Source organism: Mobula birostris, chromosome 3 (genome assembly GCF_030028105.1).
Source record: "Mobula birostris isolate sMobBir1 chromosome 3, sMobBir1.hap1, whole genome shotgun sequence".
Taxonomy (NCBI): domain Eukaryota; kingdom Metazoa; phylum Chordata; class Chondrichthyes; order Myliobatiformes; family Myliobatidae; genus Mobula; species Mobula birostris.
Window position 1 is genome coordinate 30173854 of NC_092372.1, and position 27068 is coordinate 30200921.

The 27068-nt window shown below is 41.5% G+C and overlaps 1 protein-coding gene across 7 annotated transcripts in view; it reads right to left on the bottom strand.

The window, feature by feature from the left end:
• LOC140194958 (probable E3 ubiquitin-protein ligase HERC1) overlaps nucleotides 1-27068 on the bottom strand; it is a 299092-nt gene that overhangs the window by 57121 nt on the left and 214903 nt on the right. For all 7 annotated transcript variants that reach the window (XM_072252425.1, XM_072252428.1, XM_072252427.1 and 4 more), the window contains 8 exons: nucleotides 26421-26627; nucleotides 19507-19637; nucleotides 19078-19277; nucleotides 16121-16226; nucleotides 11914-12060; nucleotides 9945-10046; nucleotides 8456-8629; nucleotides 1699-1983 (listed from right to left, as the gene is read on the bottom strand). In XM_072252425.1, the coding sequence (XP_072108526.1) occupies nucleotides 1699-1983; nucleotides 8456-8629; nucleotides 9945-10046; nucleotides 11914-12060; nucleotides 16121-16226; nucleotides 19078-19277; nucleotides 19507-19637; nucleotides 26421-26627 (1352 nt within the window). The remainder of the gene's footprint in view (nucleotides 1-1698; nucleotides 1984-8455; nucleotides 8630-9944; nucleotides 10047-11913; nucleotides 12061-16120; nucleotides 16227-19077; nucleotides 19278-19506; nucleotides 19638-26420; nucleotides 26628-27068) is intronic.

The following is a 27068-nucleotide window of genomic DNA, read 5'->3' on the forward strand; positions in this document are numbered from 1 at the left end:
CTATACTTTATTAGGAGTTTGAAGTGATTTGGCATGTCAACAAATACACTCAAAAACTTCTATAGATGTACTGTGGAGAGCATTCTGACAGGCTGTATCACCGTCTGGCACGGAGGGGCTACTGCACTGGACCGAAAGAAGCTGCAGAAGGTTGTAAATCTATCAGCTCCATCTTGGGCACTAGCCTACAAAGTACCCAGGACATCTTTAGGGAACGGTGTCTCAGAAAGGCAGCGTCCATTATTAAGGACCTCCAGCACCCAGGGCATGCCCTTTTCTCACTGTTACCATCAGGTAGGAGGTACAGAAGTCTGAAGGCACACACTCAGTGATTCAGGAACAGCTTCTTCTCCTCTGCCATCCGATTCCTGAATGGACTTTGAAGCTTTGGACACTAACTCACTTTTTTAATATACAGTATTTCTGTTTTTGCATATTTTTAAATAATCTATTCAATATGTGTAATTTACTTGTTTATTTATTGTGTTTTATTTTATTTATTTCTTTTTTTTCCTGTCTCTGCTAGATTATGAATTGCATTGAACTGCTGCTGCAAAGTTAACAAATTTCACGTCACATGCCGGTGATAATAAACCTGATTCTGATTCTGATTCTGGTTCTGAAATGGACCAAGTAAATTTGAGGGCAGGGTGAAAGTTGGAGGGAAAATTGATGAGGTCGATGGGCTCAGCACGGGGGCAGGAAGCAGCACCATTGCAGTTGTCTATGTAGCGAAGGAGAAGTTGGAGTGTGATACTGGTGTAGGCTTGGAACATAGACTGGTCCACACAGCTGAGAAAAAGTCAGGCTTAGCTGGGACCCATGCAAGTGCCCACGGCTACACCTTTCATTTGAAGGAAGTGGGAGGAGCACAAGGTAAAATGATTGAGAGTGAGGACCAGTTCCACCAGATGGAGGAGAGTGGTGCTAGGGGAGGAACTGGTTGTGTCTGGTGTCCAGAAAGAAATGGAAAGCTTTGAGGCCTTCCTGCTGGGGGATGGAGGTGTATAGAGACTGGACATCCACAGTGAAAATGAGACGATTGCGGTCAGGGAACTTAAATTATTGAAAAGATCAAGAGCGTGTGAAGTGTCAAGAATGTTGGTAGGAAGGGACTGAACTGGGTGGGGGGGGGATAAAACAGAGTCGAGGTTGCAGATATAAGGCAGTGGGGCAGGAACAAGCAGAAACAATGGGTCTACCTGGATAAGTAGGTTTGTGGATTTTGGGTAGGAGGTAAAAACGGGAGGTGCGGGGTAAGAGAACTATGAGGTTGGTGGCAGTAGATGAGAGATCCCCAGAGTTAATAAAGTTGATAATGGCGTGGGAGATAATGGCCTGTTGCTCCTTATTGGGGTCCTTTTCAAGGAGTAAGTAAGAGGAGGTGTCTGACAGTTGTCGCCTGGCCTCAGCAAGGTAGAGGTCAGTCTGCCAGACTGTAACAGCATCCCCTTTATCTACAGGCTTGATGGTGACACTAGGAGTAAAGATTTAAACAGCAGGAACTCAATGTGGCTATAAGAATAAGAACACAATCATAGTCAATTGCAAAGTTGTAGTTAAGTTGACAATAGAGCAATTCATCAATAATTAAAAGCGCTCACTAATCTATCATAACTATTATTTTTGAAGGGGTTAAAATAAATCAAATATTTATTCATGCAGCATACATATAAAAGTTAATTTTTAATATCCTACCAATGCTTTGACGAATTCTGAATCTGAAACTTGACTGAAGTCTGGAACGTTAAAGGCTTCTGGGAAGGTGGTTCCTTTTGCCAGCGCTTCAGCACTCTTAATAGTAGCAGAGAAAGTTGACAGCCAAGCCCATTCATGTGAAAGAGGTTCTGGGGTACTGATTTTATGGTGAGGGGGTTCAGCGGTTCTGGAAAGGAAGTGGTCTACACCAAGACCAACTGCAAGGGAAGACAAACTTTGTAGAAAGATGCTGTGTACCAGTTGATCTCCACAGGTTACATGCGGCTGGAAGGAAAAAATTCAAAACACATGAATTTTATTTGTACTTTGATTAACTGTTGTCAATAGCTGCCACGGTCTCCAATAATTTACTGAAAGATCCATTTACTTAGTAAACCAAACTGCAGAGTCTTTATTTCCACCACTAAATCAGATAGGTCATCATGCAAACATGTGACACTGTTATAGTTCAATTATTTTGTTATTTCTATATTAAAAAAAAACTATCTAATTGTCCAGTGAAAATTTCTAGGTTTTGACTTAAAATTACTCTACATTACTTAATCCCCATCAAATGCACTATAAAGATAACTTTTCAGTACTACTGCCGAAGTGACTTCCTTGCGGAGTTTGTTTTTCTGATGGGGTGTATAAATGAAAACCCACACAATGTGTTGCCCAGAATTTTCCATAAACTTTAGAAATATTGCCCATATAGTCAAGGAACTATTCTTATTTTTATTGATGAACACAATGGTAAGTACATTTAATGGAACCTAGTTCACACATTCATTATTCTAGAAAGGACTTTCTCTGGGCTCTTGCACCAGTCAGAACTTGCCAATTATCTGCACTGAGCTGTGGAACTGGAGGTTAAGTCATTAACTGCTCAGGTTAATTATCCTTGATTTTGAACTGGCCCCAGAGATAAATATGATAAATATACCCGTGAAAAAAGAATGCTGGGAAATTAACCAGTATTTATATGTGGCTTTATGCAGTGCATAAGTGAAAAACGTTCAGTATAACTTCCCTGCTTTCACATTCCAGGTCCTTATTGATAAAGTCAGAATTTATTTATTGAGATACAGTGCGAAATAGGCTCTTTTGGCCCTTCAAGCCATGCCGCCCAGCAGTCCCCTGATTTAATTCGAGCCTAATCACGGGGCAATTTACAATAACCCAATTAACCTACTAACCAGCATGTCTTTGGACTGTGGGAGGAAACCAGAGCACCTGGAGGAAACCCACACAGTCGGGGAGAACGTACAAACTCCTTACAGGCAGTGGTGGGAAATGAACCCGAGCTGCCTATACTGTAAAGCATTTGTGCTAAATACTACATTACTGTGCTGTAGCCCTTAATTTGCTCTCAGTCTGTTCTGCTAAACCTGCACAGGGCAGCATGACTCACAGCTCCTGTGACCCAGATTTCACACAAAGCTTCATTTCAGTCTGACAGTATGGCTTATCGCTGAATGCTCCAGTATCCTCCCATATGCCAGGTTAATGGGCTTCCCCTTGGTGTAGACTCGAGACAAAAAGAATCAAAAGAGAGCTGACGTGCATATATAAAATGAGTTGTAGTATTACAGTGAAATAGAGCACAATTCCTTCTATAGTTCACAATACCACTGAGTTTATGCCATCTGCAGATTTAGAAATTGTGCCTTATATCTCACCAACCCTTTCCTCAAGTTTAGATCAAATAGAGGTGATGGTCCCAACACCAATCACTAAAGAATGCAACTACAGTCCAATCTCAAAAGCAACCACAATGCTCTCTTGTCCAGTACTTTCACCTATCTTTGTATTCATGCTGTTAAAGTTCCTTTAATGCCACATGCCTCAGTTATGCTGATAAACATGCTATTTGGCACCTTATTATCCTTATGGTCAATGATTTCTTGACCAGCAGACCACAATCAGCAACACCTCTGCCAACGTTACTTTCAACACTGCTACCCCACAAGGCTGTGTCTTCAACTCCCCATACTCTCATAACTATGTGGCCAAATTCTGCTCTAACTCTATTTACAGTTTGTAGATTACACCACTCTGGTTGGTCCCAACTCAAATAATAACCAGTCGGAATAAAAGAAAGAGACAGAGAACCTAGTGACAATGAGTCATGACAACCAACTTTCCCTCAATGTCATCAAAACTAAAGAGCCTTCAGGAAGGGGCAGAGGCTCTTCTTTACATTAATAGTGTTGAGGTCGAGAGGGTTGAGAACTTCAGGTTCCTTGGAGTGAAAATCACCAATAGCCTGTCCAACTACAACCACATAGATGGCATGGACGAGAAAGCTCATTAACACCACGACTTCCTTTGGAGGCTAAAGAAATTTGGCATGACCCTTTTGACCTCACCAATTTTTATCATTACACTACAGAAAACATCCTATCACGATGCATCATACCGTGGTATGGCAACTGCTCTGCCTGTGACCCCAAGAAACTGCAGAGGGTAGTGAACATAGTTCAGCACATTACGGAGATCAGCTTCCCCTCTGTGGACTCTGTCTGCACTTTTTTGTGGCCTTGATAATGCAGCCAAAGAGCAGCCAATATAATCATCCACCCCAGACATTCGCTGCTCTTTCCCTTCCCATCAGGCAGATGATACAAAAGCCTGAAAGTATTTATCACCAGGCTCAAGGACAGCTTCTAACCCACTGCTGTAAGACTATTGCAACATTTCCTACTACAATAAGGTACAGTGGCATGCAAAAGTTTGGGCACCCCCGGTCAAAATTTCTGTTGCTGTTGTGACGAGGTCCTGAATTACCCTATGAACTGTGCTTTTGGAAAGAGAGAGAGAGAGAGAGAGAGAGAGAGAGAGAGAGAGAGAGAGAGAGGTGTCCAACACAGACACCTTGTTAAAAAGAGAGAGAAAGAAAGAAAGAAAGAGAGAGAGAGAAGCGAAGACTGCTCACCGCATGTTTATACTTTCTGCAAGGGCACTAGCTGCTTCCAAGTTCTTATAGAGAGAGAAGGGAGGAGCTGCTTAATGGACAGTTGGTGTTCAGCATGGTGAGATAAATAGAAGGTCAACTGTTGGACCTACAGACACATGGTTTTGGACACTGAATGAACTTTGCTGTGCCCACAGAAAAGGTGGGCTTTGGAGGATCCATCAGGCGGATCGATCAGTGGCTCTTGCAGTGTGAAAAGGGTGTGACCGGTGGAGAGTTATTCGTGTGTTCACCCTCGCCTGGGTTGATAATTCCACCACAGAAGAATGGACCCCTTTGTTGTGGTCACAGTCGGTGACTTCTAAAGGATTTCGGAGGACAACGGGAAGATCGATGGTGTCAGCTCACCTGAAGACTCAAATCTCTCCCTCTCTCTCTCTCTCCATCACTACTCAACTCAATGCCACGAACTGAACTGAACTTTACTCATCTTCGTAAGACTATCTATTTACCCCTAGACTTGAAGAAGCTTGGTTTTCATATATTTCCACACTTACTTATATATATATATAATTATTGTTAACCTGTTTGATTTATCTGCATGTATATTACTGTATTGTGTAGTTACTAATAAATACCATTAGTTAATAGCAATACTGGAGTCCAAAGTGTTTTCTATTTCTGCTGGTTCTTTAACCCATCACAGGGTACGTGACACTGTGAATAGCTAAGTGAGTAAAAGATGACCTGATTTCCAAAAGGAATAAAGTTAAAGATGACACATTTCTTTAATATTTTAAGCAAGATTACTTTTTTATTTCCACCTTTTACAGTTTCAAAATAACAAAAAAAGAAAAGGGCCTGAAGAAAAAGTTTGGGCACCCTGCATGGTCAGTATTTAGTAACACCCCCTTTGGCAAGTATCACAGCTTGTAAATGCTTTATGTAGCCAGCTAAACGTCTTTCAATTCTTGTTTGGGTGGTTTTTGCCCATTCTTCCTTGCAAAAGGCTTCTAGTTCTGTGAGATTCCTGGGCCGTCTTGTATGCACGGCTCTTTTGAGGTCTATCCACAGATTTTCGATGATGTTTAGGTCGGGGGACTGTGAGGGCCATGGCAAAACCTTCAGCTTGCACCTCTTGTGGATTTTGAGGTGTGTTTAGGATCATTATCCTGTTGTAGAAGCCATCCTTTTTTCATCTTCAGCTTTTTTACGGACAGTGTGATATTTGCTTCCAGAATTTGCTGGTATTTAATTGAATTCATTCTCCCCTCTACCAGTGAAATGTTCCCCATGCCACTGGCTGCAACACAAGCCCAAAGCATGATCGATCCACCCCCGTGCTTAACAGTTGGAGAGGTGTTCTTTTCATGAAATTCTGCACCCTTTTTTCTCCAAACATACCTTTGTTCATTGCGGCCAAAATGCTCTACTTAAACTTCATCAGCCCACAGAACTTGTTTCCAAAATGCATCAGGCTTGTTTAGATGTTTCTTTGCAAACTTCTGATGCTGAATTTTGTGGTGAGGACGCAGGAAAGGTTTTCTTCTGATGACTCTTCCATGAAGGTCATATTTGTGCAGATGTCGGCACCACCACTCCAGAGTCTGCTAAATCTTCCAGAAGGTCTTTTGTAGTCAAATGGGGTTTTGATTTGCCTTTCTAGCAATCCTACGAGCAGTTCTCTCAGTAAGTTTTCTTGGTCTTTCAGACCCCAACTTGACCCCCACCGTTCCTGTTATCTGCCATTTCTTAATTACATTACGAGCTGAGGAAATGGCTTCCTAAAAGTGCTTTGCTATCTTCTTGTAGCCTTCTCCTGCTTTGTGGGCATTATTTATTTTAATTTTCAGAGTGCTAGGCAGCTGCTTAGAGGAGCCCATGGCTACTGATTATTGGGACAAGGTTTGAGGAGTTAGGGTATTTATAAAATTATGAAATTTGCATCACCTGGCCTTTCCTAATGATGACTGTGAACAAGCCATAGCCCGAACAAGCTAATTAAGGTGTGAGACCTTGGTAAAAGTTATCTGAGAGCTCAAATCTCTTGGGGTGCCCAAACTTTTGTATGGTGCTCCTTTCCTTTTTTTCCCACTCTAAAATTGTACAAAACACAAAGAATACACTAATCTTGCTTAAAATGTTGAAAAGAATGTTTCATCTTTAACTTTATGACTTTTGGAGATCAGTTCATCTTTTACTCACTTAACTATTCACAGTTGCAGAAATTTTGACCGGGGTGCCCGAACTTTTGCATGCCATTGTAGACTCTTGACCTTAGAACTTATGTTGTAATGACCTTGCAACTGAATGTCTAACTGCACTAGACTTCCTCTAGAACTGCAGCACTTTTATCTGCATTCCAGTATTGTTTAACCGGTGTTCTAACTCAATGTACTGTTGTAATGAAATGATTTGTATGAATGGTATGCAAGCCAAGATTTTCACTGTATCTCAGTACAAGTGACAATAATAAATCAATTTACCATTAAAAAAATTGTATCAAGGGTAAACACAACTTGTCCTTAACTGATTAGTGAAGGACTTTGTTAATCTATTTTCCTCCAGGCAAACATTAATTCTGTCCTGGATCAATGTTTCTAAAACCGGTGCCCAAGTTAAGCACACAAAAAATGCTGGTGAACGCAGCAGGCCAGGCAGCATCTATAGGGAGAGGTACAGTCAACGTTTCGGGCCAAGACCCTTCGTCAGGACTAACTGAAAGAAGAGATAGTAAAAGATTTGAAAGTGGGAGGGGGAAGGGTGAGATCCAAAATGTTAGGAGAAGACAGGAGGGGGATGGAGGGAGCTAAGAGCTGGAAAGTTGATTGGCAAAAGGGATACAAGGCTGGAGAAGGGAGAGGATCATGGGACAGGAGGCCTAGGGAGAGAGAAAGGGGGAGGGGAGCCCAGAGGATGGAGAGCAGGCAAGGAGTTATAGTGGGAGGGACAGAGGGAGAAAAAAGAGAGAGAGAAAAAAGGGGGGGGAGAGAGAGAGAAAATCCAAAAATAAATAAATAAATAAGGGATGGGGTATGATGGGGAGGAGGGGCTTTAATGGAAGTTAGAGAAGTCAATGTTCATGTCATCAGGTTGGAGGCTACCCGGACAGAATATAAGGTGTTGTTCCTCCAACCTGAGTGTGGCTTCATCTTGACAGTAGAGCAGGCCGTAGATAGACATATCTGAATGGAAATGGGATGTGGAATTAAATGTGTGGCCACTGGGAGATCCTGCTTTCTCTGGCAGACAGAGCGTAGGTGTTCAGCAAAATGGTCTCCCAGCCTGCGTCGGGTCTTGCTAATATTTAGAAGGCCGCACCGGGAGCACCGGACGCAGTATGTCACCCCAGTCGACTCACAGGTGAAATGTCGCCTCACCTGGAAGGACTGTCTGGGGCCCTGAATGGTGGTGAGGGAAGAAGTGTAAGGGCATGTGTAGCACTTGTTCCGCTTACAAGGATAAATGCCGGGAGGGAGATTGGTGGGAAGGGACAAGGGAGTCGCGTAGGAAGTGATCCCTGTGGAAAGCAGAAAGAGGTGGGGAGGGAAAGATGTGCTTGGTGGTGGGATCCCTTTGGAGGTGGCAGAAGTTACAGAGAATTATATGTTGGACTCGGAGACTGGTGCGGTGGTAGGTGAGGACAAGGGAAACCCTATTCCTAGTGGGGTTCCGACCTCGAAGTGGTTGAAACCTAAGCACAGAAGTCAGTCAAATATTAAGGCAGGGAAATGGAACAAATAATTGCACAATGCAATCATATTTGATTCATAAGGAAGATTGTAAAAAATTACCCAGCTTAATTTTTATGCGTATACACAAACCAAAATCAAATATTACCTTTTCATATGCATATTGGGCATGCAGGAGCAAAGGTAATCTTTCAATAAAAACTTTCATACATGGAGCTTTATTCAGTCCTATAATCCCCTGTGCTCTAAGAGCCATTCGACACAATGGTAAGATGTGGTTCTGAGACATCCACTCTGGTGAACATCTGATGAGAAGAACATCCTATCAAGAAAGGACATACATTTAGAATTTGGACAATTTTCTGTTAAAGCTTTTGTCACGTATGTGCTGCAACTGTGTCTAGACCACTATTACTTTCAAATTTATAGTTAAAAAAATTTCTTCTGACATTCCTGTATCCAAAGTCAAAGATCAATATTGCAATATTTTATTTGTCTTCTAAAGATGATCTATACCTTAAGATGAAGAATTTCCATAACACTGCCTTAGACAGCATTCTTTCACTAAAATTACTCTGGGGAATCATTGTTCTGGAATCGACCATTTCTCATTACTCTAAATCTAGCAAGTATGTTCTATAATCAATTTCTTGTCATACTTTAAAATCTTTCCTCTCATGATTTATTCAGCCTGATCAATTAAGACAATACTTATTTGGTCATCTTGTTCATACAGTCCTGATTCCTGAATTTCTTCACTGTGAGATTGCAATTTCAGTGTAAAATATGAAACTGAACAGGCAGGATTTCGCTGCAGCGGGTGTATGGAAAAGTGACGCAGCAGACTGTAATATCCTGACAGCAATTGTCAGCTTTTCCTTTTGCTGTGAAAATGGGTGATATCTCTCTGTACCTTGTTAGTGAGCGAGAAAGCCTGTGGCATGTCGAAATGTTGGGTAAACAATAATTTTTGTTGACTGCAGATTATGGTCTCTCTTTGTGTACTTTGCAATTGGTTGGAGAGTGGTGGGTGCTGAAGTTTTTTCTGAAGTGGGTGGGGGAAGGGTGAATGTTGATGTGTTGACGCTGCTTGCGTAGGGAAGGGGGCTTTGGGGTTCTAACGTTTTTCTGTTGTTCATTCCTATGGGGTTCTTCTGTTTTTCATGGATGTCTGCGACGTATTTCAGGTTGTATACTGTAAACATCCTCTGATAGTAAATGGAAGTTTCTGAGATACTCAGACCACCCCTTCTGGCACCAACAATTATTCCATGGTCAAAGTCACTTAACAACAACTGAACCTCCTGACCATGTCTACGTATTTTTATGCATTCAGTTGCTGCCACAAGCTTGACTGATTATCCATTTGCATTATTAAGCACACATAAAAAGTCCAAGTTTTCTTGAGATAATGCCCAAAAACGATCAATTAACATTCTCTGAACACATCTTGCTGTTTGTGGGATCTGTGTGCAAATTGGGTGTACAATGCAACAGCCACTGCACTTTAAAAATTACATAAATTCTTGGCTTTGAGTGGTAGAATTCTGTTGTAGTATTCACAGATAAAAAGCTTCACACTGTAATGCTGGACTTGCTTCTTTAGTGATCAACGTAAATAATTATAACGAACTGACCTTCGCTCTGCTGGAGCAAACTGCTACTCCAATGTCTGGAATCCAGGCTATTCCAACTATTGACCCCAGACCAGTTACTACTGTCTGCAGAACTGAACCATCCTGAGAGGAAAGAAAGAAAAAACAGATACATTTGTTCTTTATTAACAAGTGCTTGACTTAATAATTACATATAACATTTATTTTGAAATGTAACTTTCAGAAGCACGAAAAGAAAAAATAGTATCAAGGTAGATCTGGAGATACGGGAGACTGCAGATGCTGGAGATGTGAATCAACACACAAACCAGCTAGAAGAACTTAGCAGGTCCGCCAGCATCTATAGAGGGATATGGACAAATAGCATTTTGGGTCCAGACCTTTCATCTGAACTCTAGATGAACTGTCTTGACCACAGACATCATCTGTTCATTTCCTTTCACTGATGCTGCCTGACCCAATGAATTCCTCTAGCTCTTTGGTGTGTGGCTCAGGGCAGATTTGCAATTTCGCTTATATGGAACAATATTTTTGACACACAATTCAATTTCAATACAAACAATTGCAAAAGGAATAGTGGATCTTGCAATTAGATTTTCTTTCACATATGCAGTGACTTACAAATCCCCCTGGAGGCCAGTTCCTGGAATTTTGGTCAATGCATAATGGGGTTGCTTGTGCAGAAGCAAACATTCTTGTCAACTTAAAGACCAACCTGTGCTGGCAGCTGTTTAGTGCTGGTAGCCTGTTGCAGGAAGATTTTCTTTACTTATCCATTGAGGTGGCACTCACTCAGGCCCTGATTCTTCACCAGCAACCATGATCCTCACTTCCTTCACACTCCTAGCTACCACCTAACTTGACTCTTACTATGAACCAATCATAGCAAGGACCTTGCACGTGAAATTTTAATTCTGTTCCTCTTTCCACAGACCTATTTGGTGTTTCCAGCATCTTGTTCCATTTCTGAAAAAAATAATCTCTCCTATTGGTTTTGAAAGTGGCTGATATATTAAGGATATTTAAGAGACTCTTATGTACACACTTGAAAGAAAAATGAAGACGTATGGGGTATGGTGCATGGGCCAAAAGACCCATACTGTGCTGCACTGTTTTATGCCCCATTTCTCACCCATTTACCTCCCGACTCATGCTCACTAATGATTGCCAGAACCAACATTAGCACCATCACTGTCACACTCCATGTCCACCAATGACACTAGCTGGCTCCTAAGGGTCAAATCCCCACTGGAATCCCAATCCCGACGAAGGGGCTCAGCCTGATATGTTAACTGGTTTCATTTCCATTGATATTGCCCTAACTGCTGAGCTCCTCCATCATTTTCTATGTTTTACTCTGGATTTCCCACAACTGTAGAATCTTTTGTGTTTATGATGTTTATGCAGCAATGCCAACTCTTCTCCGCATCCTCCCTCCCTCATATATGTCATATGGACTACACTAAGAAAAGACTTCTGTGGGCTTGAGGACGATTCTGTAGCAAGTGAGGCGTTTGGTCATGTGTATTGTTGAACTTTGCAGTTGAACTGGCCATATTCCACTTCATCAACATGCTTTTACAATCTTATCTTGGTTTAATTTCCTCCTCTGACAGAACACAAAGGAAGAAATCTGGTTTGTTATTTACAAAAACTATGAAAATATTGGCTGAACAAACTTGCATCCTGTGGGCAATAGCCTGAAATCGAATAAAAATTGATCTTTTTCTGTTTCATATGGAATCAAAATGAGATGGTCAAAGGAAGTACAGCCCAATCAAACTGTTGATTTACCATAAACTTTCAAAAGATTGCCAGGTACTGAAAAACAGCGGGCTTGAAACATTTATAAGATCATAAAAACAACAAGTTGAAATATTAACAAAATCCCTGCAAAACTGGATCTTTACTTCTCACTTGTTCTAAGTTTTGTACACCCTTCATCTTTTAGTAAGTAAATTTCAAAATTAAACTGCAGCAAAATCCTTACCTGCATAGACCAAATATTTATCAACCCTCCAATTCCTCCAGACAAAAGTGCTAATCCATTGGGACTGAAGGACACTGCTACCACTGCAGTTATGTGAGCATTGAGACGAAACATACACTTGGCTCTACCTCTGAACCGAAATCTATCCTACAATAAATAAAAAGTTCGGTTAAAAAACAATTCCTACAGTAGAAAACACCACTCTGATTTAAACTTCCATAGAAACTATAGAACCATAGAAACTACAGCACAGAAACAGGCCTTTTGGCCCTTCTTGGCTGTGCCGAACCATTTTCTGCCTAGTCCCACTGACCTGCACACGGACCATATCCCTCCATACACCTCCCATCCATGTATCTGTCCAATTTATTCTTAAATGTTAAAAAAGAACCCGCATTTACCTCCTCATTTGGCAGCTCATTCCATTTTCCCACCACTCTCTGTGTGAAGAAGCCCCCCCTAATGTTCCCTTTAAACTTTTCCCCCCTCACCCTTAATCCATGTCCTCTGGTTTTTTTTCTCCCCTTGCCTCAGTGGAAAAAGCCTGCTTGCATTCACTCTATCTATACCCATCATAATTTTATATACCCCTATCAAATCTCTCCTCATTCTTCTACGCTCCAGGGAATAAAGTCCTAACCTATTAAGCCTTTCTCTGTAACTGAGTTTCTCAAGTCCCAGCAACATCCTTGTAAACCTTCTCTGCACTCTTTCAACATTATTTATATCCTTCCTGTAATTTGGTGACCAAAACTGAACACAATACTCCAGATTCGGCCTCATCAATGCCTTATACAACCTCATCATAACATTCCAGCTCTTATACTCAATACTTTGATTAATAAAGTCCAATGTACCAAAAGCTCTCTTTACGACCCTATCTACTTGTGACGCCACTTTTAGGAAATTTTGTATCTGTATTCCCAGATCCCTCTGTTCTACTGCACACCTCAGTGTCTTACCATTAACCCTGTATGTTCTACCTTGGTTTGTCCTTCCAACGTGCAATACCCTCACACTTGTCTGTATTAAACTCCATCTGCCATTTTTCAGTCCATTTTTCCAGCTGGTCCAAGTCCCTCTGCAGGCTCTGAAAACCCTCCTCACTGTCTACTACACCTCCAATCTTTGTATCATCAGCAAATTTGCTGATCCAATTTACCACATTATCATCCAGATCATTGATATAGATGACAAATAACAATGGACCCAACACTGATCCCTGTGGCACACCACTAGTCACAGGCCTCCACTCAGAGAAGCAATTCTCTACCACCACTCTCTGGCTTCTTCCATTGAGCCAATGTCTAATCCAATTTACCACCTCTCCATGTATACCTAGCGACTGAATTTTCCTAACTAACCTCCTATGCGGGACCTTGTCAAAGGCCTTACTGAAATCCATGTAGACAATATCCACTGCCTTCCCTTCATCCACTTTCCTGGTAACCTCCTCGAAAATCTCCAATAGATTGGTCAAACATGACCTACCACGCACAAAGCCATGTTGACTCTCCCTAATAAGTCCCTGTCTATCCAAATGCTTGTAGATTCTGTCTCTTAGTACTCCCTCCAATAACTTACCTACTACCGACGTTAAACTCACCGGCCTATAATTTCCCGGATTACTTTTTGATCCTTTTTTAAACAATGGAACAACAGGAGCCACTCTCCAATACTCCGGCACATCACCCGTAGACAGCGTAGCAGCAACATTTTAAATACTTCTGCCAGGGCCCCGCAATTTCAACACTAGTCTCCTTCAAGGTCCGAGGGAACATTCTGTCAGGTCCCGGGGATTTATCCACTTTAATTTTCCTCAAGACAGCAAGCACCTCCTCCTTTTCAATCTGTACAGTTTCCATGATCTCACTACTTGATTCCCTTAACTCCATAGACTTCATGCCAGTTTCCTTAGTAAATACAGACACAAAAAACCTACTTAATATTTCCCCCATTTGCTTTGGTTTCGCACATAGCCGACCACTCTGATCTTCAAGAGGGCCAATTTTACCCCTTACGATCCTTTTGCTCTTAATATACCTGTAAAAGCTCTTTGGATTATCTTTCGCTTTGACTGTCAAGGCAACCTCATGTCTTCTTTTAGCCCTCCTGATTACCTTCTTAAGTATTTTCTTGCACTCCTTATACTCAAGCACCTGATTTACTCTCTGTTTCCTATACATTTCATACAACTCCCTCTTCTTCTTTATCAGAGTTGCAATATCCCTTGAGAACCAAGGTTCCTTATTCCTATTCAATTTGCCTTTAATCCTGACAGGAACATACAAACTCTGCACTCTCAAAATTTCCCCTTTGAAGGCTTCCCACCTACCAATCACATCTTTGCCAGAGAACAACCTGTTCCAATCCACGCTTTTTAGATCCTTTCTCATTTCTTCAAATTTGGCCTTCTTGCAGTTCAGAACCTCAACCCTAAGACCAGATCTATCCTTGTCCATGATCAAATTGAAACTAATGGTGTTATGATCACTGGAACCAAAGTGCTCCCCTACACAGACTTCCGTCACTTGTCCTAACTTATTTCCTAACAGGAGATCCAATATTGCATCCCCTCTAGTTGGTCCCTCTATATATTGGTTTAGAAAACTTTCCTGAACACATTTTACAAACTCTAAGCCATCTAGACCCCTAACAGTATGGGAGTCCCAATCAATGTATGGAAAATTAAAATCCCCTACCACCACAACTTTATGTTTACTGCAGTTACCTGCTATCTCTCTGCAGATTTGCTCTTCCAAGTCTCGTTGACTATTGGGTGGTCTGTAATACAATCCCACTAATGTGGCCATACCTTTCCTGTTTCTCAGCTCCACCCATAAGGACTCAGTAGACAAGCCCTCTAATCTGTCCTGCCTGAGCACTGCTGTAATATTTTCCCTAACAAGCAATGCTACTCCCCCACCTTTCATTCCTCTGCCTCGATCACATCTGAAACATCAGAACCCAGGAATATTAAGCTGCCAGTCCTGCCCCTCCTGTAGCCAAGTTTCACTAATTGCTATAACGTCATAATTCCACCTGTCAATCTACGCCCTCAACTCATCCGCCTTCCCCGTAATACTCCTAGCATTGAAATATATACACCTCAGAAGATTTTTACCACCACTCACAACCTTTCTATCAGCGGATTTGCTTGAACTTTCAACATCATTTATTTTCACCCCAGCCACACTGTCAGCTCTGGCACTCTGGTTCCCATCCCCCTGCAAATCTAGTTTAAAGCCTCCCCAATAGCACTAACAAACCTCCCTGAAAGGATATTGGTCCCCCTGTAGTTCAAGTGTAACCCGTCTCTCTTTAGCAACTGCCCCAGAAGAGGTCCCAATGATCCTGAAATCTGAAACCCTGGCCCCTACACCAGTTCCTCAGCCACTTGTTCATCCTCCAGAGCATCCTATTCCTACCCTCACTGGCACCTAGCACAGGTAGCAATCCTGAGATTACCACCCTTGAGGTCCTGCTTTTCAACTTCCTACCAAGCTCTCTATACTCACTCTCCAAGACTTCCTCACTCTTCCTTGCTATGTCATTGGTACCGATGTGCACCACAACATCTGGCTGGTCACCCTCCCACTTCAGAATGTCATGCAAGCGATCAGAGACATCCTTGACCCTGGCACCTGGGAGGCAACAAACCATCCTGGATTCTCTGTCATGACCACAGAACCTCCTATCTGCACCTCTAACTATTGAATCCCCTATCACTACCGCTCTCCTCTTTTTCCACCCTCCCTTCTGCACTGCAGAGCCAGACTCAGTGCCAGAGATCCGGCTACTGCAGCTTGTCCCAGGTAAGTCATCCTCCCCAACAGTATCCAATGCGGTATACTTGTTGTTGAGGGGAATGGCCACAGGGGAACCCTGCTCTGCCTGCCCTTTCCTCTTCCCTTGCCTGACAGTAACCCAATTTCCTGTCCTCTGCTCCTTTGGTGTAACTACCTCCCTGTAGCTACTATCTATAATCTCCTCATTCTCCCGAATGATCCGCAGGTCATCCAGCTCCTGTTCCAGTTCCCTAACGTGGTTTGTCAGGAGCTGCAGCTGGATGCACTTCTTGCAGGTGTCGTTGTCAGGGACACCAGAGGGTGTCCATTCAATATTTAATATTCATCTTTGCAGATTAAGACCAATTCCAGTCCAAAAGATTCATACCACAGATCATAATGTAACTTCCTTCCCTTACCTCAGCTTGCTTTCCTTGTACATCAGAAGGCAAGAAGTTTGGCAACGAAACTGCAGTGCCACCTTGTGGTAGTGTCCAAACATAAACTAAGCCATTCTGACAACCCCTGGTGTGAAAATCAAAACAGAACCATTTTCGTCAGTTGAAAAAAAATCAGACCTTAGAATGTATATATTAAAAATAAAATTATAGCTCAGGTTGTTAGACCATTGTGGTTAGCATAAAATTCTTCACCATAAATGGAGAGAGGTTCTTCAGGATGTCCTACCTCTGTTAAACGGTCTTTGAAACTGAACCTTAACTGTTTTTCTCTCTCTACAGACGCTCCCTGACTTGCTGAGTGTTTCCAGCATTTTTTTTGTTTTCATTTCAAGTTTCCAGCTGCTGAAGTTTTTTTTAAATTTTCAGAGATCCAATTTGACATAGGCTAGCTCCAAAAATGACATGTTTAAGAAATGCTTTGTGGAATGTGATAAATCAATATGTGCGCCTGCTAGTTCCAAAATACTTCAGTGATTATTGATCAGCCAGTCCCTTTTTTATAGTTAAAAGTTGGAACTATGATTGGTAATTGTTTATTATTGTCACAAGTATCAAGATACAGAGAACAGCTTTGGTTTGCAATCGATCCAGGGAGATAATTTCTTACTAAGTACATTGAGGCAATACACAAAAAAAGAATGCAAAATATCATGTACAATTACAGAGAAAGTGCAGTGCAGGTAGACGAATAAAGTACAAGGGTCACAAGCAGACAGAATGGAAGATTGAGAATTCATCTTTCATCTAGGAGGGGTCCAGTCGTGAGGCTGGTAACATATCAGTGGGATGGAAGCTGTCCTTGAGTCTGTTGGTTTGTTCTCTCCACCTTCTGTATATTCTGTTTGATGGGAGAAGGGAGAAGAAAGAATGATTGGAGAGGAAGGGGTCTTTTGATGTAGCTTAACAACATCTTATCAGAATGTATCACAGCTTGATATGTCAACTGCTCTGTCCAAGACCATAAAATTGCAGAGGTGTGAAAGCAGTCCATCGTAGAAACTAACCTCGGCTCCATTCATGAAGTGCAGACTGAGTCAATGGAGCTGAGGTTAGTTTCTACGATGGACTGTGTTCACATCTCTGCAAGTTTATGGTCTTAGACAGAGCAGTTGCTATATCAAGCTGTGATGCATTCGGATGAGATGTTGCTCAGCTACAGAAATTGGCAACAGTCTTTGGGTACATGCCATATTTATTTAGCCTTCTGAAGATGTAGAGGCATTGGTGTGCTTTTTTTGGCCACAGAGCTGAAGTGGCTGGACCAGAACAGTTGTTGGTGATAATTACACCTACAAACAAAATGGCAGCCTTGTACTTAGATCACAGGAATGGAAGTAAGCCATTCAGACTAATTAGTGCATTTCACCTGTTAAAATATGATTGATTTCCACTTTGTAGTTGTTCTTCCATAATCCTCAAGTCAACAAAAATCACTTTGAGAATTGCAACTAATTTGGTATCCAGAGCCTTTCATTGGAGAAAGGATTTCAGGTTACCATCACTCACTACATGAGAAACCTACTTCTTAATTTGATTTTCAAACAACCTAGTTCTAATTTTAAGATTATGATCGTTTTTTGCTTAATTGGATATCCCCACAAGACAAAATTTCTGAACAAATGAAGCACTACTTCTTCCTTTAATGACCCTGTGATTTTCTTTTAATCTCTGCTTCACGTGATGCAAGTATCATTGGGGAATGCCAGAAGTTCCGTGTCCATTTCAAATTGCCTCCGAATTGAGGAGGCAGTTCAATATAAATCACATTAATGCATTTGCAGTTTTATAAATATATACTGTAGGCCAAATGAACATGGATGGCCCTGAAGGATATTAGTGGCCCAGATGGGTTTTATCAACAGCAGTTTCTTTGTTAAACTTGCTGTGACTAACAATTTAAGTTCTAGATTCATTCAGTTACTTAAAGTCTCCAACTGCCTTTGCTGGGATTTAAATTTATGTCACTGATGAATGGTACAGAATGCTATTGTAGTAACTGCCTATTTAGTACTGCTGTTGTCAACACCAATACTCTATTCCAACCATGTAAGCCTTGTTTTCTTTAAACATGTACTGGCATTTAATGATTAAAATACTCAGATACTAACTCCCTTTGTTGTCCTGTAACACCTCTCTACTCTCTATTAAGGAAGTTATGCTGAATTTGATCAAAAGTGGATGATCTTTTGATCATCCAGCAGCAGTGGAGGCGGAAACGATAGGATCTTTTAAGAAACTTCTAGATGGCTACATGGAGCTTAGAAAAATAGAGGGCTATGGGTAAAGCCTAGGTAGTTCTAAGGTAGGGACATGTTCGGCACAGCTTTATGGGCCAAAGGGCCTGTATTGTGCTGTATGTTTTCTATGTTTCTATCTTGTACTGAACCAGTGTTGAACGTCTATACTCTGTAGTTTCATCCACTTGGTAAGTTTATATCACTTATTATCTTCCTGTTCACATTTACACAACTTATTTAACCTTGCTGTTATTTGTAAACTTGGATATACGTCTAGATCTTGTAACTTACTAATGAAATATATTTAATTAAGTTTAAGTTTTGATCCCCGAAAACAACAAATACCAATGTACTTATTCCGAAATTGAGAAAACATGATAGATTTTCGCTGCCCTGGAGTTTAGTTTAAAAGAACAACATGTTTCAGTTTTAAGATACGGTTTTCTTTCCATTAGGACAATATCAGACAGATGGTATAGAAATGAACAATTCTGCCTAGTGTCTGCTGAGCCACCCATAGGTGTAATCATTTCAACTATGGTAGCAAATTCCAAAGATTCATCATTTTTGGGGAAAGAAGTTTCTTTTGAATTCCCCATTATATTTCTTGGTGAAATTATGTTTTTTGAAATACAGGAATGGTACATTAAACACATTTTAGTTTCCTTTGATACATACACTGCAAGCATTAGTCTTGGATCCACACCTTTCCCTGGAAGTGGACACCATGCTGAAGTATTGACCAATGCTGAGTGAAAAAGAGTTTGAACTGCAACCCAGGAACTTCCTCTTCTTCCCCATACTTTCACCATCTCTTCTCTGGAAACTGCAAGGAGTAGATGACCAGTTGGATCCCATTTCAGGCTTGTTACACTCTCCTTCATTAGAAATAAGAAAAAGGCAAGATAAAGTAAGTTGCATAACACAAATTTAGCATTATACAGCAAACTAGATCATTAATCTTAACTGTTATTTTGGCTTCAAAATCTCTATATGGTGCCTGACGTGCTGATTCTTCCAACATGTTTTGTTATTAATTTTGGTCTGTTGCTCTTTTGGAAAAAAGCAATTCTGGAATAGAAATAGGTAGAGGAAACGATGATTTACCTGAAATGAATCTAGTATCACTGATTCTTCCACATTTTCGAGCTCTCTTGTTCCAAGTAAAATTTTCCCATCAGAATACCCGACTGCAATTGGTTTACCTTCACTGTACCAGGCAATGCACTGAACAGCAACTGAACAACAAAAAGTATATTGATTATGGGTTATAACACTAAAAGTACAATTGGTTTGGGTGGGGAATGCAAATATTTGGAATTACAGTATGTTATACATGTTGCACTTGTCATAATTAGCTGATAAGCAACAGGCCATGTAATACATTATACCAAAATACTGGTTTATTTGTGACACTGAAAGCATCTCCTGGAGTCTAAATGTGTGGCTAAATGTGGATAGCCAGAATTTTCAAATACATTGAATAATTCCTGACGAAGGGTCTCGGCCTGAAACGTCGACTGCACCTCTTCCTAGAGATGCTGCCTGGCCTGCTGCGTTCACCAGCAACTTTTATGTGTGTTGCTTGAATTTCCAGCATCTGCAGAATTCCTGTCGTTTGCGTTTTCAAATACATTATTGTGATTCAGGGTATGCTGTGTTGTAACCTTTCAAAGTAATCATTAAATGTCAGTGCTCTGTTGAGAATTTAAAATAACCACAAACATTTTACTTAATAGTAGAAATTATGAGGCTTTAGTGGCCTGATTAGAAAATAGCCAAAGTCAAAGTAAAATTTATTATCAGGGTACACACGTCACCACATACAACCCTGAGGTTATTTTTCCTGCGGGCATACTTAACAAATCTATAGGAAAGTAACTGTAAACAGGGTCAATGAATAACAAACTGTGCAAATGAAAATATAAATAAATAGTAATAAGTAACAAGAACATGAAATAACAAGATAAAGAGTCCTTAAAGTCAGACCACTGGTTGTGGGAACACCTGAAATAGAATGAGTGTAGTTATCCTCTTTTCTTCAAGAGCCTGATGGTTGAGGGATAGCAACTGTTATTGAACCTGGTGGTTTGAGTCCTGAGGCACTTGTACCTTCTACCTGATGGTAGCAGTGAGAAAAGAGCGTGGCCTGGGTGGTGAAGATCTTTGATGATGGATGCTGCTTTTCTACGGCAATGTTTCACGTAGATTGCTCAATGGATGGGAGGGCTTTATCCATGACGTACAGGGCCGAATCCACTATCTTTTGTAAGATTTTCCACTCAAAGCATTGGTGTTCCCATACCAGACCGTAACGCAGCTAGTCAGTACATATTCCACCACACACCTATTGAAGTTTGTCAAGGATTTTGATGACATGCTGAATCTCCGCAGACTCCTGAGGAAGTCGAGACATTGTTGTGCTTTCTTTGCAATTACATTTACATGATGGGTCCAGGACAGGTCCTCTGAGATAGTGACACCCAGAAATTTAAAGTTACTGACACACTCCACCTCTGATTGTCTGATGAGTACTGGCTTATGGACCTCTGGTTTTCCTCTCCTGAGGTCTACATTCAGTTCCTTGGTCTTGTAGCATTGAGTGAGAAGTTCTTGCAATGACACCAATCAGCCAAGTTTTCAATCTCCCTCCTGTATGCTGATTCATCACCACCTTTGATGTGTCATCAGCAAACTTGTATATGGTGATGTAGCTGTACTTAGTCAAAGGTATAAAGTGAGTAGTGCAGCAGGCTAAGCATACGCCCCTGTCATGCATCTGTGCTGATACAGATTGTGGAGGAAATGTTTTTGCCATTCTGAACTGACTGAGGTTTACAAGTAAGGAAATTCAGGAACCAATTGCACAAAAGGGTAGTGAAGCCCTGGTCTTGGAGTTTACTGATTAGTTTTGAGGGGATGATAGTATTAAATACTGAGCTGTAATTGATAAATAGCACCCTGATGTATGCACCTTTGCTGTCCAGATGCTCCAGGGTTGTGTGAAAAGCCAATGAGATGGCATCTGCTGTGACCTGCTGCTTTGGTAGGGAAATTCGAGTGGATCTCAGACAGGAGCTGATAAGTTTCAATATCTGCCTCTCAAAGCACTTCATCACCACTAGCTCTAAACAGGAAATTTAACACTGCCTTGGGCATTTTCCCTTGCTAAACAATATACAGTAGTTCGCTAAATGTTTATGATATTTTACCCCCTATTTTATGTATACTGCTGATTGCTATTTCATGTTTGCTAAAATGTCTCTACATAAAAGTAAATTTTATTTCTGTAAATTTTTCAATGCAGTTTTCAGATCAGATTGTTTGAAAACACCACTATTGATGAATGCTATTAAGCTACTAAAGCTGATAGCAGTCGCCAGCATTGGAAAAGCTGAAATGTCATGTCAGTGATCACCAAAACTTAATGGAAAAAATTTCCTTAAGACCATTGTCAAACACTGTCATGTTGTCCCAGTCCATTAGAACTATAGAGTCATAGGCAAAGAGCATTACAGTACAGAAACAGGCCATTTGACCCACCTAGTGCAGGTCGAACTACTATTCTGCCTGGTTCTGTCAACTCACACCTGGACCAAAGAAGTCCTCCATATCCCTCCCACCCATGTACTTACCCAAGCATGTCTTAATTTTGAAATTAAACCCATACCTGCCAATTCCTCTGGCAGCTCATTCCACACTCACACTAGCCTCTGCGTGAGGAAGATCCCCCTCAGGTTCCACTTAAATATTTCACCTTTCACCCTTAACCTATGACTTCTAGTTCTAATTTCACTCCACCCTATCTATACCCCTCATAATTTTGTATATCTCTATCAAATCAAATCTACCCTCATTCACCTATGCTCCAGAGAATAACCTGTTCAACCTTTCCCTATAACTCAGATCCTCAAGCCCAGAATATCTTAATATACTATTTTGAAATGCCAATCAATGCATAGCTGAAAGGATGGCCCTGGTTGTGGGACTTCACAAATCCATGCCTATTGGCTATTGACAGTCCTTCTGTTAGAAATAGTTCCTTTTACTTGCTCTACAACAGTCTTTCATAAGTTCCAACACAACTATCAAATCTCCAATGCTTTAACAAGAATATCATTTATTTCTCCACTGAACAGAAGTATTTCAGTCCTGGTATCATTGTTCAAAATCTCTTCTTTATCTTTCATAAAGTGCAGTGGCCTAAAATAAATTGTACTTCAGGTGAGACCCGAACTTTTGAATATGATGTTTTAGCACACTTTTCTTGTATTGGTATTTAGATGAGCAGAAATTTGTTCCAATTTATGCCCTGTCACAAAATATCTCCGGTCATTGACTCCATTCTCCTATACACACGTGTGCACTTACATCTACTTAGTCTCTGAACTCTTCACCACATTTACAATCGCATGATTCCATTCATAGCAACACACACAAGATTTGTCTGCAATGCCTACAAAGCATTTCTCCGCTCCCTATTTGGAAAGTCTGACTATTCCTCCATCTTGCTCCTGCCTGACTACAGGCAGAAATTGAAGCAGGAAGCGGCCACAGTGAAAAGTATCCACTGCTGGTCCAACCAATCAGACTCAATGTTACAAGACTGCTTTGGTAACGTCACCTGGGAGGTATTTTGAGCTGAGAACATCTCTAAATGCATGGAGGTGGTCACAAGCTTCATTTGGAAGTGCGTTGAAGACAATGGTCCTCAAAAACCGGTCTGGGTCTACCCAGCCCAGAAGCCTTGGATAAATAGTTAAGTGAGTGTTGCTCTCAGCACAAGGGATAAAGCATTCACCTCCGGAGACCAACAGGAGCTCAAGAGATGCCACTATGATTTATGTAGAGCTATCAATGTGGCAAAATGGCGACACAGAGACAAAACCCAGTCACAACTCTGCGACTGGATATGGCAAAGACTGTACACTATCGTGGACTTCAAAAGGAAACGCAGCAGTGCAGCCAACACTGCCGCCTTGCTCCCGGACGAGCTATATGTTTTTTTTTACGCTCCCGTCAAGGGTGATAGGACTGAACCCCTGAGGAGAGTCATCGACGAGACCTGCACCTTGGTCATCTCCGAGGCTGAGGTACGTAGAACATTTCAACGTGTTAACAGCCGCAAGGCAGTGGGGCCGGACGGCATCCTAGGGCACTTCCTCAAAGTGTGTGTTGAACAGCTGGCTGGTGTGTTTACAGACATCTTTACTCTCTCCCTCTCCCAGTGTGTAGTGCCCTGCTGTTTCAAATCGTCCATCATTGTCCCTGTACCTAAGAAAACCAAGGTAGCATATCTGAACGATTGATGCCCCAGTTGCACTTATCTCATTCATAAGCAAATGCTTTGAGAGGCTGGTTAAAGACTACATCTGCAGCATGCTACCACCCACACTGGACCCCCTAACAATTTGCCTACTAACAGAACTGGTCTACCAATGATGCCATAACCACAGCACTGCACACCATCCTCACTCACCTGGAAAAGAGGAATGCATATGTGAGAATGCTGTTCCTGGACTACAGTTCAGCATTCAACACCATAATTCCCTCCAAATTTGACAGGAAGCTCAGAGACCTCGGACCGTACCCCACCTTGTGCAGCTGGATCCTAGACTTCCTATTGGATCGCCGACAGGTGACAAGGATGGGCTCCCTCACCTTTGCCCCTCTGACTCTCAACACAGGTGCCCCCCCCCCAGGTGTGTTCTGTGTCCCCTTCTCTACTCCCTTTACACCCAAGACTGTACTATCACACATAGCTCCAATCTGCTGATCAAATTCGCAGATGACATGACTGTGATCGGCCTTATTTCTAGTGGTAATGAGACAGCCTACAGAGGAGAGGTTGACATCCTGACAGATTGGTGCCAGGATTACAACTTCTCCCTTAATGTCCAAAAAGACAAAAAGAGTTGATTGTGGACTACAGGAGAAATGGAGACAGGCTTGGCCTGATCAACATCAATGGGTCTACAGTTGAGAAGGTGAGTAGTTTCAAGTTCCTCGGTATACACGTCACCGATGATCTCACCTGGACTGTACACACCGGCTTTGTGGCAAAAAAAAAGCACAACAGTGTCTCTTCCATCTCAAGTGACTAAAGAAGTTTGGCCTGGGCCTTCAAATCCTCAAGATCTTCTACAGGGGCACCACTGAGAGCATAATGACCGGCTGTATCACCACAGGTACGGGAACTGTACCAACCTTGATCGCTGGGCACTGCAGAGAGCGGTGCGGACAGCTCAGTGCATCTGTGGATGTGAACCCTCCATTGAGGACATTTATAGCAGCAGGTGCAGAAACAAAGCCTAGAAGATCATCAGGGACACCAGTCACCTCAACCATAAATTGTTTCAGCTGCTCCCGTCTAGTAAGAGGCCAGAGTGGGGAATAGAAGAAAAAGGAAGGGGGGGGGATGGAGGGAATTTTTTTTTTTAAACTGGAAGTAGAAATTGATATTCATGCCATCAGGTCGAAGGCTACTCTGACGGAATATATGGTGTTGCTCCAACATCCTGAGGGCGGCCTCATTGTGGCACAAGAGACCATGAAATGACATGTCAGAATGGGAATCTGAATTAAAATGTTTAGCCACTGGGAAGTTCTGCTTTTGGTGGATGGAGCAGAGGTGCTCAACAAAGCATTCCCCCAATTTATGGCAGGTCTCACCAATGTAGAGCAGGCCACATTGGGACCACTGGGCACAACAGATGACCCCAACAGATTTGCAGATCAGGCGTTGCCTCACCTGGAATAACTGTTTAGGGCCCTGAATGGAGGTGAGGGAGGGCATGAACAGACAGGTATAGCACTTTAGCCGCTTGCAGGGATCAGTGCCATGAGAGGGTTTAGTGGGGAATGACGAATGAACAAGGGAGAACAACACAGAGGGAGCAATCCCTGTGGATAGTGGGGAGGAAGGAGGGAGATAAAGATGTGTTTGATAGTAGGGTCCTTTTGGAAATGGCTGAGGTTGCGGAGGATGATGTGTTGGATGTGGACGCTCATGGGGCAGAAGTTAAGGACAAGAGGAACTCTATCACTGTTAAGGCAGCAGGAAGATGGGGTGAGCGAGGATGTTCAGGAAATGGAGGAGTGACAGCATCAATGGTGAAGGAAGGGAAACCCACATTCATAGTCCATTCCATACTTTCCCACCAACTGTATGATTTCAGATTTGTCTGGATTTAACACTATATACACATTTCTAGTTATTTTCCTGTTTATGTCTTATTTAGGTCTGTCACTATTGCATTCACTGGCTACGATTATAAGAGATTTGTCATCTGGGAATTTTGAAAAAATACCTCTATAAATCCAAGGCTAAAAGAAAATGATTCCAACATTTCTCTCTGGTGATCACTGCTGCTTGGTTCCTTTCAGTCTCAACAACAAATGTCCACTCTGCTTTCTGCTCTTAGTTAGCTACTTATTCCCTTAACTGCAGGCTTTTAATCAAAGACACTAACATTAACAATCCTACAATCTGTGACTTAATAAAACTCCTTCTAAAAGTCCCTACATGCATCAACCATAGTACCGTCATCAACTGAAATCCATCAGGTTGATCAAGCACAATTTTCTTTTGACAAACCAAGGCTAATTTTCCTTTATTACCTTATAATTTTCCAAATGCTGATTAGTTTTATCTTAGATTATCGTCTCCAATTACCATGCCTATGGAATGTTCTAAAATAAGAATCACACATCTGCAACATCTAGACTTTTGATATCATCCTTATATCTATGGACAAATACCAACATGTAACCAAAGCCATTGCAATTTCCATTCTCAGTATTCTGGGATGCATCCATTTTAGATGGGAAGAAATTTCTGTCTTACTGAGAACTACCAACATCTTTAAAAACTCTATTTTATGAAGAAAGATCCAAAATTAATGCACCCCAAAAATTATATCACAAACTACTTGATTATAATTGTAAACAGATTCATCACACATGCTACAGTGCAACATCGTTTCATGAATTAAATTACATTGCTATCATTTAAAACATACCATCTTTTCTCTGACAATGCACTAGGTTAATCGTGTCAGAAACGGTATTCTCTGCAGCTTCGATGCAGCCAATTGATCCATCCAGTCGTCCTACCAATAACACTTCAGCTTGCTTGTTACTATCTTTATTTAAGAATGGTGCTTGGACGTCTGCCCATGTCAAAGCAGTTACCCAGGAAGGTTGAGTTTTCATATGGACGTCATTCCCTTTGAAAGAGATACAAAAAAATTCAATTTCTGGAGTGAAGAGACAGAGGTATATAGGAAGAAAGTAAAAAAAGGCAGATATAGAATGTACATGAAGGAATAAAGAGAAAAAGATGACATAAATAAAGACATTATCAGATTGAAAATCCCAGAGAATGAATGAATTGATGCAGACAGGCATGTAAGAAAAGTTAATTTAACAAGAGCATTGTTGAGGATCCCTACCACCCATCCCACAATCTCTTTGACCCACTACCATCAGGAAGGAGGTGCAGTAGCACTAGGACCAGGACTGCCAGACTGGGTAACAGCTTCTTCCCTCATGCTGTGTGACCAATGAACACCCTGCCATCAGCGAGGTCTTGTCACTAGGGACAGAGAGCTGTTTACTGCAGGATTTAACTGTGCCCTACTTTACTACATGCATTTTGTATTATATTT